Source organism: Mercenaria mercenaria, chromosome 11 (genome assembly GCF_021730395.1).
Source record: "Mercenaria mercenaria strain notata chromosome 11, MADL_Memer_1, whole genome shotgun sequence".
Lineage (NCBI taxonomy): Eukaryota > Metazoa > Mollusca > Bivalvia > Venerida > Veneridae > Mercenaria > Mercenaria mercenaria.
Window position 1 is genome coordinate 40,209,532 of NC_069371.1, and position 17,919 is coordinate 40,227,450.

Consider the following 17,919-nt stretch of genomic DNA (forward strand, 5'->3'; position numbering starts at 1 on the left):
TTAAGCCGTTTGTTAGAAACCTTTCATTACAATGCCTTGACCCAGATGATTATGATGCAATTATAAAACATATGATGTCGAATATTGGCGTCTAAATAGGATTTCCTTAGTTCGAACATGACAGCATACAACTTTATATGATTTTATTGTTTTCATTGTTTTTATTTATCCGAGAATAATACGAAAAGACATAACATTTTTTTCTCAAGCGTGCCGAAGAAAATATGTTTAAACTGATCTAAAGGTGTTTCAAAGCTTGCTAGATATATGCCTTATATTTTTATGATATAACGTAGCATGCAATACTAGTGCTCTTTATTAATGAGATATTCTCTGCAGGTAAAAATGCACAAATGAATTGTGTACTTCTTATAACCGTAAGGAGGCAGTTTTTATAATTCATCATAATGATAACAGATATCACTTATTTTATCTGTGATTTAAATAGATTTAATCTACCTACTTTAACCGAGAAAAAAAGATAAAGAAAGTTTTAGCAATAATCCGAAACATTTTATCCTTTCTATAACTATCGTAATAGCCTTTTGTGGATATGTCACGACAATATAGGATAAATGATAAAACTTATTGAAAATGTACGTGAAAATCGTATCCTAGTTTATTTTCAGTGAGTAATGAACAGGTTATTGTTAGATATACGTGGGTTAACAAATGACGACTCCTTACAAAATTTGTAAAGAATTCTTCAAGAGACACGAACGTATTTGTATGAGGGCAGACATTTTTAATTCTGATAACGTGAATGTCCTTTTCCGGTCCACACAGAGGCTTACTCCCATTTGGTAGTTAGGATACATATATCTATCGTACATGCAGGAGAAGACCTTGTCAATGATACACGGTGTTTCATTCATCAAGGCGGCATGCCTTGCGGTGACTTTTTGCCCATTTTTTGTTGATTCAAGGTAAGAAAAATAAGTTATTATTTTCATTTCAATCAAGTTATTTTCCTTTCTTGTTTTAAAAAAATGAAGATTTATTTCCATCGAAAAATCCATATATTTATCGCAAAAATAGTTTGGCAGGTTTACATTTTTATACGCCCGAAAGGACGTATTACGTCATGACGCTGGTGTCCGTCTGTCCGTCTGTCCGTTAGCAATTTCGTGTCCGCTCTCTTTTTTGTTCACGTACAATATCTTTTTTTAATTACTTCCCTTTTATGTCACTATGAATAGCTTATTTTGAAACTTTTTTTTATTATTGGCCGTAGGGAAAAACCGAGACCACTTTTCTGTAGTACAACATGGATGGTACCTCTAATTTTTAGGTGTATTTTTACATACCTGTACCTGATAAGGATTTTTTGTGGACTTTGAATATTTCTTTTGTGGACTTAGATTTGTTTTTTGAAGTTTTCATGTTGTTGTTCCACTCCTTTGGGCTACAACAGTCAAGTTCTTTAAATTTTGCTCCCATCCTATGATGTAATCCTTCGGGCGTATATTGCCCCGCTTGGCGGAGCTCTTGTTTTATGTAGGTATACTTTATCATTTTTAAACAGATTAATTTTATGTCAGAATAGCACACTTATCATTTTTACCACCTGACTTGAACCATAATTGTAACTGCTTTGTCAAATTCAGAACGGAAAAGTACATTATACGGTTTTATAGAACTTAAGAAAAGAAACAGTTTTAGAATTTATTTCGATTTGATAAAGGCTTGGGTATTCATCGTGAAAGTGTTGGTTCTTAGATGCATTATCAACGTATATTGATTTTGTATACTAAATCATGTCTGAACTGTTTTTTATTAAAGTTGTTCTTTGAATGCAATTGACATATTTCATTTCAACTATATATGAACCGCGCCATGAGAAAACCAACATAGTGGCTTTGCGACCAGCATGGATCCAGACCAGCCTGCGCATCCGCGCAGTCTGGTCAGGATCCAAGCTGTTGGCTTTCGAAGCCTATAACAATTAGAGAAACCGTTAGCGAATGACATGGATCCTGACCAGGATGTGGATGAGCAGGCTGGTCTGGGTCCATGCTGGTCGCAAAGCCACTATGTTGGTTTTCTCATGGCGCGGCTCGTATTTTATTTCATCTGACTCCTATCGTTATAACCCTTCAAAGTGTTTTTGTAAAATTTAGATCTGCATATGAATGAATACCTTTTCAATAGAAAGAATATAATTTTAAGGAAAACACTTCAATCTCAAGATCCGAAGAAAACAAACGTTTATATCACCATAAAATATCTTCTCTCTATTTCAGGGCTGCAAGAAAAACACGATTCGTAGGTTTGTTTTACTGTTATGCACATACAATTAGCAAAACATGCATTGTAGTATTGTGTCGACCAGTTTCGTGCAATCAGGTCTGTCGGTTAGATTGCCTCCCTAGTTAACGAACATTTGTAGTTCGTCGCCTTATAATGCGTGAAAGAGATATTTTATGAGCTAAAGGCAGATTTTTGTGCATTAACTAAAGTTTCAAGTTTTAAAGCAATCACACTGGTAATCGCTTAATCGGGGAAAAATGGTTTGTCTCTAAAGAAAATGATATATATGGTAGTAAAAGACAATACCTGCAACAATGTCCAAAGGGGCAACTGGAGTTAAAGCTGCAAGACGGACAGTCCTTGGTTACTCAGTCCTACATTGTGACAATGTAACGTAAAACCAAACAAATCTATGCCCAATAAAATATTTGTAGAAGTTCAACTACCTCTAAGATAACAACTAGTAGAAACATTGTATTATTGTATTATGGAACGTCAATCTCATGCTAATTACATTATCTTTGTTTGTAGTTGACAGCCAGTGTCATCCATTACCTGCCCCAGCTCACGGAACCATAGTATGCGGAGAGGGATTTCCATTCTAGTAAGTCTTTCATTACTTTCATAAATGGCTGTGAGATTTTTTTTGGTTGGGTTTAACATCACTCCGACACGATTTTAGGTCATGTGGTGACATTCCCGCTTTTTTGATAGAGAAAGACCCAGGTTCTCCTTTGGGTATTTTTTCATCACGGGCGGCGGGCACCAGGAAAGAACCGCCAAACTTCTGAAAGCCTGTTGGATTGCTTCCTCACATGAAGAATTATACGTCAGAAGTGAGGCTAGAAACGACATCAGTTAGGGGCAAGTGATCTGAAGTTAGCTATCTTAACCACTCAGCCACGGACGTCCCTATTTTACCTCCAGATCAAATAGTACGTGTTGTCAAAATCCGTGATCAGTAAGGTTGTTACTGTACACACATAAGGGATGAAAAGTATTTTTTAAATCAAGACAGTGGTAGTCTAAACTTGAAGAAGGCGAAATAAAACACATTAAGAACATCAACGTTTTGAGTATCGGTGATATGAACTACACTGATATCTGTGTCCTGATAGCTTCGATGAAGAACAGTTTTGTCTGCATGCAGATTATACTCTTTGAAATATTTAAGGATAATATGTGACGAACTGAATAATCACTGTACCTTTTGTGTATTATATCTACCAAAATGTCAGGACGGTATCGCAAATTCACATACTCTATGTATTTTATTGTATTAGCTTAGCTATGAAAATACTGTGTGTATGAGCTGGAGGCCGGCTTTCATGCTTGCTGAGATAAACAAAACTAAACTAAATATATAAAAAAATCGACATGTATCACTTTATTTGAGAAATGACAATTTTTCATGCCCAAATTCTAGCTCATGTACAGCGCATTGCGATGCCGGGTACCAGTTTCCATCTGGAAATAGTTCAGTCAAACTAGAATGTGATCAGATGTTCGGAGAATGGTTTGATCCTCCCGGAAGGAACATTCCAAACTGTGTCTGTAAGTGATTACATTATTACACATGTTATTGCAATTGAAATATACATTTAACCATTGGAAAAAGTGGACGGAATGATGCATTTAACGTGTTACGCGAGTGTTTTGTGTAGTTTTCCTTATTGGTCGAGTCTGTAGCATGTTGCCTTTGTAATATAGGTGAATAACGCGATATTTTCGAATGCAGTACGTGGGTCATTAAATACAAAACAGTGTAACTCGTACTGCTATCTGTGGCGTGTACATAGTTTCTATTATATGGACTGTGGTAGGTCGAAAATTTGTTGCAGGTCTATGCTTGTCGTGACAGCTCGTAAAATCATGTTAGCCACGAACTGTTATTTATTATAAACGAATTATATACTTTACGGCTACATTGGATGGACCCTGAGTAAAATTAGCACACGAATAGCATAACAGTCATAAGCAACAGATTTCAAATTTACATTCCTTTATCTTAAACACTAGCGTTGAATTAAGTTACCCAGAAAAAAAAATCAGATTAGATCTTGATCTGAAATGAGTGATAATCAGTTAATAAAACATAGCGATAAAAATAAAAGGTAAGTGTAGAACACTTTAAAGCAATGGGCTCTGCAAACGCAGCGTTATGTGCTCGATTAAAAGCATGCAGTCCATACATTTATTTATTATAGCTACACCTGTTATATTTAGCTACGAAACGGGTCCTGTCATCTCGTCCTTTTTTAACATTACAGTTTTAGTGAAATCCGAATATCTTATATGTATAGTTTTCATTAGTCTACCTTGCACTCATGTTAATTATTCCGGTACTAATGGGCTTAATAATTTCAACAGATCATAACATTCAATGTTTCAAACTAAACTAATTAAACCAATAATGTTCTTCTACAATTCCTAGGATCGTACTACTATACTGTACATAACTTGTCTTTTGGATGAAACTACTTACAGAAAATGTATATGAATAACAACCACAAATCCTTTTGTACCGATGTTCAAACCTATGTGTCGAACCAAGAACCTCTTGCTCTACTCACTTTAACCTCCTATAGACAATAACTACCATACTGTTTCGTCTTAGATAAATTTTCTTCAAACAGTATCTTTGAATTAGAACCTACAAGCCATGTCGTATAGATGTTCAACCTACACCCAAACCAAAACTGATCGAAATTATTTTCATTAACTATTTGGCCCATGATAAGTATATGAATCAAAGAACCTTGCAAACTTGCAAATTTTAGCATACGTTGCAATTACAACGAACTCTCCTTTCCAATTTTAGCATACGTTGCAATTACAACGAACTCTCATCTCCAAACTCCAACTCTTGTTTCAAGGGTTTTGTCGGACTCCAAACTGATGCTTTAAATTGTTTGATTATTAATCTTTGTTTCAAACTTGGCCTCAAACATTACAAATATTTAGCACAAAAATCTTGGCCCATTAGTTTAATCTGCAAACCAAACATACAAAGCAAGGACACCGCCTCGATAGCCTAATGGTAGAGCGTCCGCTTCGAGTGCGGGAGGTCGTGGGTTCGATCCCCAGCCGCGTCATACCAAAGACGTGAAAAATGGTATCAGTAGCTTCCTTGCTTGGCGCTCAGCATTAAAAGGAAAACTGGCCTCTTCTCTCATACCCTCGTGGCGATGGATTTCTTCAGGAATGAGGTGTCGAGAGTGATTAATAGAAGTTGTAGAACTTCCTTCACAATCGACCTAAAATAAATTATGTATATAAAGGACACTGCAAGCATGTGCTAAAGCTGCAAATTTCGTGTAACATCGTCTTTATGTACTGTTATCATGTATTCTTTAGAAATGTCTGAATAGTGTACATGACCTCACGTTGCTGTCTACAGGGGGACAGTCTCTCGTAAACATGATTACAGTTTAAACATTATTTTTGTTTATGAACTTAAATCGAATATTGTCGATGGCGTTTTTTTTTTTTTTTTTTTATTTATTTATTTATTTTTTACTTTTTTCATAAAACAACTTAAAACTTACATGATATCATCTAAATAAAGAAACAACTTCAATTTTACAGCTTTTGCCGAGATATAGCTCTGTTCTCAATAATATATAACACTTTCGAATATAATAGCAAGATACTGGATTCTTTCATATTAACATTGCTGTGGAAATTTACTATAGGATGTGTTTCGAATATCCATCAGCAAACTATTTTTAACATAGTGAAAACAATAAGAAAGTGGGGCAAGATAATAACAGCATTGGGTAGTACTCGAACTTTAGATCTTTCCCGTACTGAATCACTTTTTGCCAAACATAATTTGTCAAATGACAGCATGCCAATGGTTATAATTTCTTCGGTTGCCTGTTCCTGATCGGTAACCGCAGTTAAGAATGCAAAGACAGTCACCTCGGACAGTCATAAATTGTCTGAAAACGATCGTATTCAAACAAGCACTATCAAGCTTAATAAATATAATAAAGCATTTAGTTTGCCTATGTTTTGGGTACCAAATAGCGGATACTATATGTTGTAACTAGACGTCAATTTTCAAGAATATTACATGTTGTTTATTTTCGTTTGTATGTAGTAGACAATAAGTGTCACCCATTGCCTGCCCCAGCTCATGGAAGAATAGCATGTGGAGCCGGGTTTCCATTCTAGTAAGTCTTTCGTTACTTTCATGAATGGCTGTGAGATTTTTTGGTAGGGTTTAACATCACACTCCGACACAATTTTAGGTCATGTGGTGACTTCTGCTTTTTTGATAGAGAAAGACCCAGGTTCTCCTTTGGGCATTATTTAATCAGGGGCGGCGGGCACCATGGAAGAACCGCCAAACTTCTGTAAGCCTGTTGGATTGCTTCCACAAATGAAGAATTATACGTCAGAAGTGCGGCTAGAAACGACATCAGTTAGGGGCAAGTGATCTGAAGTTAGCTACCTTAACCACTCAGCCACGGACGTCCCTATTTTACCTCTAGATTAAATAGTACGTGTTGTCAAAATCCGAGATCAGTAAGATTGTTACTGTACACACACTAGGGATTATTTTTTTTTAAATCAAGACAGTGGTGGTCTAAACTTGTAGAAGGCGGAATAAAACACATTAAGAACATTAACGTTTTGAGTATCGGTGATATTAACTGCACTGATATCTGTGTCCTAATAGCTTCGATGAAGAACAGTTTTGTTTGCATGCACATTATACTCTTTGAAATAATTAAGGATAATATGTGACGAACTGAATACTCACTGTATCTTTTGTGTATTATATCTACCAAAATGTCAGGAGGGTATCGCAAATTCACATACTCTATGTATTGTATTGTATTAGCTTAGCTATGAAAATATTGTGTGTATGAGGTGGAGTCCGCCTTTCATGCTTGCTGAGGTAAACAAAACTAAACTAAATCTATTTTAAAAAATCGACAAATCACATTATTTGAGAAATGACAATTTTTCATGCCCAAATTCTAGCTCATGTACAGCGCATTGCGATGCAGGGTACCAATTTCTATCTGGAAATAGTTCAGTCAAACTAGAATGTGATCAGATGTTCGGAGAATGGTTTGATCCTCCCGGAAGGAACATTCCAAACTGTGTCTGTAAGTGATTACATTATTACACATGTTATTGCAATTGAAATATACATTTAACCATTGGAAAAAGTGGACGGAATGATGCATTTAACGTGTTACGCGAGTGTTTTGTGTAGTTTTCCTTATTGGTCGAGTCTGTAGCATATTTTCTTTTAAATATAAGTGAATAACGCGATATTTCGAATGCAGTGGGTCATTAAATACAAAACAGTGTAACTCGTACTGCAATCTGTGGTGTGTACATAGTTTCTATCATATGGACTGTGGTAGGTCGAAAATTTGTTGCAGGTCTATGCTTGTCGTGACAGCTCGTAAAATCATGTTAGCCATGAATTGGTATTTATTATAAACGAATTAAATACTTTACGGCTGGCTACAATGGCCGGACCCTGAGTAAAATTAGCGCATGAATAGCATAACAGTCATAAGCAGTAGATTTCAAATTTGCATTCCTTTATCTAAAACACTAGCGTTGAATTAAGTTACCCAGAAAAAAAAATCAGACTAGATATTGATACCTGAAATTAGTGATAATCAGTTAATAAAACATAGAGATAAAATTAAAAGGTAAGTGCAGAACCATTTAAAGCAATGAGCTCTGCAAACGGAGCGTTATATGCTCGATTAAAAGCATGCAGTCCATATATTTATTTATTACCCAGGGAATGTGACTACACCTGTTATATTTAGCTATGAAACGGGTCCTGTCATCTCGTCCCTTCTTAACATTACAGATTTGGTGAAATCTGAATATCTTATATGTATAGTTTTCATAAGCCTACTTTGCCTTTATGTTAATTATTCCGGTACTAATGGGTTTAATAATTTCAATAGTCACACAGGTCATATCATTCAATGTTTCAAACTGAACTAATTAAACCAATAATGTTCTTCTACAATTCCTCGGATCGTACTACTATACTGTACATAACTTGTCTTTTGGATGAAACTATTTACAGAGAGTGTATATGAATAACAACCACAATTCCTTTTGTACCGATGTTCAAACCTATGTGTCGAACCAAGAACCTCTTGCTCTACTCACTTTAACCTCCTATAGACAATAACTACCATACTGTTGCCTCTTAGATAAATTTTCTTCAAACAGTATCTTTGAAGAAGAACCTACAAACCATGTCGTATAGATGTTCAACCTACACCCAAAACCAAAACTAATCGAAACTATTTTCATGAACCATTTGGCCCATGATAAGTATATGGATCGGAGAACCTTACAAACTTGCACATTTTAGCATAGTATTACGTTGCAATAACAACGAACTCTCCTTTCTAATTTAAGCATACGTTGCAATTACAACGAACTCTCATTTCCAAACTCCAACTCTTGTTTCAAGGGTTTTGTTGGACTCCAAACCGATGCTTTAAATTGCCTGATTATTAATCTTTGTTTCAAACTTGGCCTCAAACATTACAAAGATTCAGCACAAAAATCTTGGCCCATCAATTTAATCTGCAAACCAAACATACAAAACAAGGACCTGCCTCGATAGCGTAGTGGTAGAGCGTGCGCTTCGAGTGCGGGAGGTCGTGGGTTCGATCCCCAGCCTCGTCATACCAAAAACGTGAAAAATGGTTTCAGTAGCTTCCTTGCTTGGCGCTCAGCATTAAAAGGAAAACTGGCCTCTTCTCTCATACCCTCGTGGCGATGGATTTCATCAGGAATGAGGTGTCGAGAGTAATTAATAAAAGTTGTAGAACTTCCTTTACAATCGACCTAAAATAAATTGTGTATATAAAGGACACTGCAAGCATGTGCTAAAGCTGCAAATTTCGGGTAACATCGTCTATATGTACTGTTATCATATATTCTTTAGAAATGTCTAAATAGAGCACATGTTCTCACTACGCTATCCATAGGGGGACAGTCGGACAGTCTCTCGTAAACATGATAAGAGTTTAAACATTATTTTTGTTTATGAACTTAAATCGAATATTGTCGATGGCGCTTTTTTTCTTCTTTTTTTTTTTCTTTTTTTTTTTTTTTTTTTTTTTTTTACTTTTTTGATAAAACAACTTAAACTTTACATGATATCATCTAAATAAATAAAAAAAATTTACAGCTTTTGGCCGAGATATAGCTCTATTCTTGATAATATATAACACGTTCGAATATAATAGCGAGACACTGGATTCTTTCATATTAACATTGCTGTGGAAATTTACTATAGGATGTGTTTCGAATATCCATCAGCAAACTATTTTTAACATAGTGAAAACAATAAGAAAGTGGGGCAAGATAATAACAGCATTGGGTAGTACTCGAACTTTAGGTCTTTCCGTACTGAATCATTTTTATGCTATAATTCAGCATTCATTTGTTTAATTGCTTAGTCAAATGGAAGCTGCAGGCTGTAATGTAAACCAGAAAATTCATTCAATCAATTTCTTGTGTGTTATGGTATATGACGTGTGCACGCGTTTGTCAGTCGTACAGGGGCTAGACATGGTAAATATTTGAAAGAAATATTTATAATAAATTACCAAACATAATTTGTCAAATACCAGCATGTCAATGGTGATAATTTCTTCGGTTGTCTGTTTCTGATCGGTAACCGCAGTCAAGAATGCAAAGACAGTCACCTCGGACAGACATACATTGTCTGAAAACGATCGTATTCAAACAAACATTATAAAGCTTAATAAATATGTCACGGTATAGAACTTGAAATATATTAAAACGGGGAGAAAGTGTGTAGGCGGCCGGATGGCTCAGCCGATAGAACATCGGAACGGTATTCCGAGGCCCCGGGTTCGAGTCCCGGTCTGGCTGCACATTTTTCTCTCCCTGTGACAAATATAATAAAGCATTTAGTTTGCCTATGTTTCGGGTAACAAATAGTAGATACTATATGTTGTAACTAGACGTCAATTTTCAAGAATATTACATGTTTTTTTTTTTCGTTTGTATGTAGTAAACAGTAAGTGTCACCCATTGCCTGCCCCAGCTCATGGAAGAATAGCATGTGGAGCGGGATTTCCATTCTAGTAAGTTTTCCGTTCTTTTAAGTATTCGTTGGGACGTACTATTTTAAAACCAAACATGAGCGTCAATTTAAATTTGTTGCTATATCCGAATAGGGCTGGCATAATACAAGACTTTTATCATATACCTTGTGCAGATTATATGAAATCTAAAATCACTCAAGTGTACTGAATATGTCTGTTTCTCCTAGAATGCACTTACTATCTATACAATCTGTAAAAAAGATTCTAAATTCAGCACTGCCGTCAAAACTAATTTCAGCTCGTGTACAGCGTCTTGTTATGCAGGGTACCAGTTTCCGTCAGGAAAGACTTCAGACAAACGGGAATGTGATCAGATGTTCGGAGAGTATTTTGATCCTCCCGGCAAGAACATTCCAGACTGTGTCCGTAAGTGGTTACTATCATATTGAACATGCGTTAGGAATGAAATAGAATTATACATTTATACGTTAGAAATATAATATTTAACGGAATGACTAAACAGTGTGTTAGGAAAGTTGCAGTTGAGCTTTTACCCCAGTTAGGCTCGAACCCATGATGATGGGGTTGAGCTGCTGACACCTCCAAAGTTCTGTTTCGGTGGACTCGGTATACGAAAATGGACGATTAAGCTTAATTAGCACGCCATGTTATGGATTAGGACATAAAAAATCTCTAATTCAATCTGAGGTGATTTCGGTAGTTTCTACTATTTGTTATTTGGACATTTGAATCGAATATAATGATGTAGATAATTTCAGTCATATATGCGCATCACAGTCCTAATGAATAGTCACACTGCATTAATGTTAAGATGGTTATGTGGGGTAACAGTACACGTTCAAGGATGTATTGAGATGCATTTCTAATTACGATGCTTCAAAATTGGCATGAAGACAATATTAACTTATTTTAAACTTAGAAAATCTTTCTGGTCATCGACAACATAAATAAGCCGCGCCATCTGTAGAACAGCAACAGCAACAGCAGAAATATTTTAAATTTAAACATCTGACAGATGTTTATAACAAATATATTACACACATAAACAATTGTCAAAAAACAAAAATGTCAGAGCTGTAATTCCTAATTATATGCTATGTCAAAACTGGCATTTTATTGATGTTCGAAAAGAAGAGTTTCAAACGTATTCTGAATCAACCAATGGCAATGGTATCTTTTGAAATGTCTCTGTCACACATCTCTATCAATATGAAATAAGGCACTGTCTCAAGCAGAAGTCAATCCGACTTCAATCTATCCCGTAACATTTGAAAAGAACTGTCTACTGAGAGCACGGACGGACACATTTTTTAATTCGATAGTAAATATCTCATTCGGTATATCGCATGTTACCACAGAGGAATCGAAACCGATTTTTGTCGCTACGCGTAGGAACGATTCCCTATCAATTGGAATGCAAAAACAACACTGTCCATATTGTATTGTATTACATGTAATTTCCGATGTAATGTCCGACTCTTGCATAGGCGCAACCTCAGGAGAGGTACATTTATTTATATGAACTGTGATCACTAGATCCTTTTATTTACAGGTGCCATTACGTGTATATATATCATATATCAATATCTGTACTAATGCGCAAGACAAAAAGAGTATTCTTCCAAGACGCTCTGTGCAAGTGCCGGAAGTACACATTTTCTAAAGCGACTAACCCACAAATTGTTAATTGTAATTTTTAAAATTAATTATCACCCAACGGCAAAATGCCACTACTGTTCATATATAAACACAAAACTTTCCAGATTAACGGGAACATTCGAATTTTTGCAGTTTTTCTCATGAACTTTTATAAACTTATTTTGTAAACATTGATAAATATAGAACGATATGCGACAGTACTAATAAACTTTGATATGTGGCAGTTGAGCTCAATACAATCGACACTATTTATTTTCCAATACCGGTAAATCCAATATTTGCTTTACATAGATCTATGACGGATTATCTTTGAACACCCCTGGACTTACTGGACTCAACTGCCACATTATCAAAGTTTATTAGTATTTTATGACGCAAAGATTTGATGGATCAATTTATATACACGTTTACCGATAAGGGAATTCAGCACGATTTACTTTGCTTTACTTAGGTAAGAACCATTATCGTAACGAAATCTTACCTAAATTTTTTAAAAGTTACTTGCACAAACATCACTCACAACAAAAGCAAACTAAAGGTAGCGCACAGTATTATGGCGTTTAGAAGTGAAAACCTAACAATAAAATAAAATTAAGTCAATAAACTAAGTTTACGATTTAATCAGTGATTCCACGTTGTCCGAGCGGATACGGTATTTTTATTATACCTTTTCTCCATTTTTTCAGTTTGCATTACATATTTTATGTATTTATTTTTTTTTACCTAATTTATCGTTTTGTTTCTTATTTTCGTATCAAATTCGTAGAAGCTATAAATCAATCAATCCTAGAGTTATGGCCGGGCAATGCTTTTATTTATGTGAAGTGTTTTATGATTGTTATAAAATTAAAACTAATCCGCACAGGTTAAAAAATACCACAGAAAAGATTAGATCATATTACAGGTGGAGTGTATTTAGACATAGTTGCATGTCAGTTGTGACAATATAATTTTAGTGTACATGTTAGAACTAGATTAACTTACTCGTTTAGTCTTCATTGAATTGTAGTGAGGAAAAAAAGACACAATTCAACGGGTCTGGGTATCGAACTCACGTCGAAAAAAATATAATACGAGTACCGTAACCGCACTAAGCCAACAAGAAATTACTGCTCCGTTAACGTATCTTTTATACCGTGTTCAGACTACGTTTTTAATCCTACATTAACTTGGGTTTATTTTTTAAACTCGTTTGCGTCCACACTATATGTGGTGTAAAACGTGAATTTTGTAAAGGTCAAGTGGTTTCTGTAATGTAGCATTAAAACTACCTCGGGAGGTGGTTTTAATACTACATTAAAAAGTAATGCTACATTATTTTACAAATGTGAACGCAAATGTGGGTTATAACTGGTTTTACAATCCCAAATCCACAGATCTTACCTTTTGGAGGAAGAATACCATGTGTTTCTCTTTTGTATCAAACAATTGATGCTGTGGCTGGCAAAAGTAATTGGACTGTTGTTGAAACAAAAACATTAAATTGCGATATGGAGTCATGCTGACGCTCAAAATGGACAATAGATGGAATGAACAGAAATTCTTAGATGAACACAGAAATTTAAATATTGATGACCCCTTCTTGTTTCTGTTAGCCTCAATTCTTTGTAACCTTTTTTGCTTATTGCAAGATATTTGTTAACTTCCAACATTACATGTATATATTTAAACCACATTTCTTTGCCAAGTGTGGACGCAAACTAGATTATATTTTGATGGGTTTTGAATGTCAAATACCAATTATAGCCAATTAGTGCCTAATAAAAATAAAACCATTCTGCTAGTGTGAACACGGTATTATACTAAGTATACTGACTTCATTTTATGTTATCATTTTGTTTGGTATTATTTCCAAACGTCACAATAGTGCGCGAAACCTATACCTGTGCGCTCTATTGATAATCACGAAATGTTTGCTGACGGGAATTCCATATTTATATAAAACGACAAACCCTAACCAGAAATTGTAAGCTAATCTTTTCAGAATGCATGGGTTTTCAACGGAATTTGATGAAAAATACATTGTAAAGTCATTATATGCGTCATCAAGGGGAATATAGCAAAAGTTTGATTTTTAAACACCATGATGTGTGGGTTAGCCGCTTTAATTGGATATTATAAATCGCATGTTACCGTAGAGGGATCGATTCCGATTTTCGCGAAGAAAATTAGTAGGATCGAATCTCTATAAGGGTCATACTAATAAAAACAATATTCATCTTCTAGTACTTTAGAATTTAGTTTTCAGTTGTTGTATAATTTGTTTATGCATGTCCAATATTGAGACGAAAGTGTGAAATAATTGAACGTACACAATGTAATTCTAAAACGCCTAATTTTAAATTCAAATGGTTTCCAAAAATAGATTAATGTTTGAAACTCGAGTATGATATAAATCTTTTACAACTGTTACTTTTGCATACCATTTTTGCTTTATATGAGCCGCAACATGAGAAAACCAACATAGTGCGTTAGCGACCAGCATCGATCCAGACTGAGCGTCCGCGCAGTCTGGTCAGGATCCATGCTGTTTGCTAAAAGTTTCTTTAATTGCAATAGGCTTGGAAAGCGAACAGCATGGATCCTGACCAGACTATGCACTTTGTTGGTTTTCTCATGTCGCGGTCCATATAGATGTCACGATTACTTTGTTTAAGGTAACTTGACAGGGAAATCCAAGATTGCGTCACGAAATCAGGATTGGTCACATTATTTACACTTATAGACGATATGCTGCTACAGAGGTCTAAAGATGCATTTTAATCATTTAACACACACATAAACACTTGTAAAAATGCGTTTAATGTATGAAAATATAAAATCAAATGTTCTGAAACTCACTGTGAAATCTAGTCAATTTTTGTGCGTATTTTGCGAAAAGTTATGTATCCAAACTGAAAATAATTTATATCCTCCTATGTTTGAATGTGTCCTTCAGGTGCTCCACCGATGAGCAAAAGAATTTATTCACTAAGTTTTATACTATTTGCTCTGGAATTTCATCAGTAAATTTTTATATTTTACACCCTAAAAAGTTGAAACATGCTTGCAGTATGAGGGTCGTTAAAAAAGTTCGAAGTACATGTAAGTTTACTTTGTCCTTATTTCTGAGACTTTAAATCCTCACATATTAAGAGTTTTGAGTGATGTGTTCATTTCTTAGTAATTCTACATTGTTTGTATTTAAATTTTATAAAACATTTACAATCTTTTCAATCTGTGTCCAACTTCAAATGTGTTTGCTACTGTTTGAATAACCCTCAATGTCAAAACTTTACTGACTTGCATGGAGATCTCATGGAAAGTATGGATCTTAGGCCATACTAAATTAATATATGTTTAATGTAATTGATAAAGTACAATTTCTTGATTTTCTGTTGCCTCCCAAAAAATATAGAGACTTTTTAGATACGGATTTCTTCATTTGAACATGAAGGGTCATAAAAAATAGTGTAATATACCCAAAATCAGCTATGTTTTGGTTCATTTTCCATTCATAGGACTGGGTGAGTTTTACAATAAACATATTTTTGGAATTGCATAGCCCCTTGTTACTGAATTTATTTGCAACAAAATATTGAAATTTATAATTTACTGATGAAATTCCAGAGCAAATAGCATAAAACTCAGAGGATAAGTTCTTTTGCTCATAGGTGGAGCACCCGAAGGACATATTCAAACATATGATGATATAAATTATTTTCAGTTTGGATACATAACTTTTCCGCAAAATACGCACAAAAATTGACTGGTTTTCATGGTGAGTTTCAGAACATTTGATTTTATAATTTTATAAATTAAATGCATTTTTACAATTGTTTACGTGTGTGTTAAATGATTAAAATGCATCTTTAGACCTCTGTAGCAGCATATTGTCTATAGGGTTAAATAATGTGACAAACCATAATTGTGTGACGCCATCTTGGTTGTTCATGTCAAGTTACCTTAATTTATTTATTTATTTTGTTGGGTTTAACGTCGCACTGACACAATTTTATGGGATATGGCGACTTTCCAGCTTTAATGGTGGAGGAAGACCCCAGGTGCCCCTCCGTGTACAACTTCATCACGAGCGGGCACCTGGGTAGAACCACCGACCTTCCGTAAGCCAGCTGGATGGCTTCCTCACATGAAGAATTCTACGCCCCAAATGAGGTTTCGAACCGCCATCGATGAGGGGCAAATGGTTTGAAGTCAACGACTCTAACCACTCGGCCACGGAGGCCCCCAAGTTACCTTAATATCATCGAAGCTGACATATAATATTTCTTTGATTTAACTATACATTTTACATTATATTTATTTACCATTTTTCTATCAATTTCTTATTAACTTGATTTCATGGATGTATTACATTGTAACCAACATAATTTGCTATTTTGCAGCATTTTGGCGAGATGATCTACCTACTGATGAACTAACACTAAACTGTTGCTGCACTAGCATAAATGATTCATTCTTTTGAAATTTAATGTTCAAAAATTATGATAAAGATGTACCTGCTATTCACTTAATCACATTTTGTTTTTCAAACTCAGTCGGTAAATCCTTGCTAACTGGTGTTTTCCTGCACATGAGGAATGAGTTCAAGACTCGAAACCAGGGATAACACGACCTGCAGATATACAAATATGCATCGCTTGAAATAGATTTCTCTTTCCTAGTTAGTAGGAATCTGTTATCAGATCGGTTACTATTTATTGATTGTTTTGTAGGGAAACAGTACATATACATGTTGTTACATAACCCAAGTCATTTTCTTAAGTTAAATGAGTCAGATAATACTATCTCCTGTGTATTATCAGGAACATGAAAAACGTCATCACTACCACGGAGTCCATGCATTTCTTGAGTTTCGTCTGATTATCACGTCAATATATAACCAATCATTCTCTCTCTGTACTGTACGAGCAATAATGCAAAGTCTCTGTATACTTAAAACTTTATTTTAGACTATCAAATACAGTTGTGTTTCATAAAATTTAATGTAACAGTTACTGAAGACAAACTTTCCTTACGTGGAATATTAATAACGTCGCCCTTAACAAAGGAGAGGATTGTATCAATTTTCCCTTAAAGATCTATTGCAGCCGGCTCTTAATTTTCAATTCAATGTAGTAAAGCTGTTTAAGGCCACAAGCAGCAATATCAAATTTCCCAAGAGATATTGTTTGTTTATTTCCTGGGATGAAATTGCTTTTAGGAATCAATGAAAATATTTAAGGAAACCACACACGTTTTTGAACACAGACCTGTAGCATTTTTTACCAATTTCTAGATTGATTGTTAGTTAAATGACACTGTAAATAAACGCTTTCGATACAATTGAAGGTATCTCAACATCCCTTGTTTTAGTCGCTAGAAATCACATGGCCCGGTCATTGCCAGTAGTGTACAGTTTCGTAAACTTATCGTGCGAAAACAGATTTTCAACTGTACTTCATTTTTTTTCAAACTTCCCAAGGAAAGTTTGACCTGTCCGATATCATGGAAACAAGTAAGCAGTTGTAAATGTATTGTCGCAGTCAAAACTTGGTTTGCTCATTAGTTCGAGACTCGGGACCATCGATAATGGGGTCTGCAAATACAAAATAATGCAACGCTTAAAATAGATTTCCCTTTTCAGATTAGCAGGTATCTATTATTAAATCAGTTGCTACTCATTTATTGTTTGGTAGGAAAACAGTGCATGTACATGTTGTCTCATTACCAAAGTCATTTTCATTACTTAAATTGGTCACATAATAGTCATCGCTACCCCCGAAATACATAAATTATCTGGATAATAGTTCCTGAATAATTATCGCGTCAATGTGTAACCAAACATTCTCTGTCTTTTCTGTATGAGAAGTAATGCAGAATCTCTGTATAATAAATTTAAAAGTCATTAATGACAAACATTGAT

General features: G+C 34.9%; 1 protein-coding gene across 1 annotated transcript; it reads left to right on the forward strand.

The window, feature by feature from the left end:
- Positions 1–749: 749 nt before the first annotated feature.
- On the forward strand, positions 750–10,874 carry LOC123532989 (uncharacterized). Its single transcript, XM_053518275.1, has 8 exons — positions 750–926; positions 2,244–2,269; positions 2,782–2,854; positions 3,677–3,804; positions 6,356–6,428; positions 7,246–7,373; positions 10,301–10,373; positions 10,633–10,874. The coding sequence occupies exons 1-8, from the start codon at positions 832–834 to the stop codon at positions 10,781–10,783; spliced, it is 747 nt and encodes a 248-aa protein (XP_053374250.1). The 5' UTR covers positions 750–831; the 3' UTR covers positions 10,784–10,874.
- Positions 10,875–17,919: the final 7,045 nt, after the last annotated feature.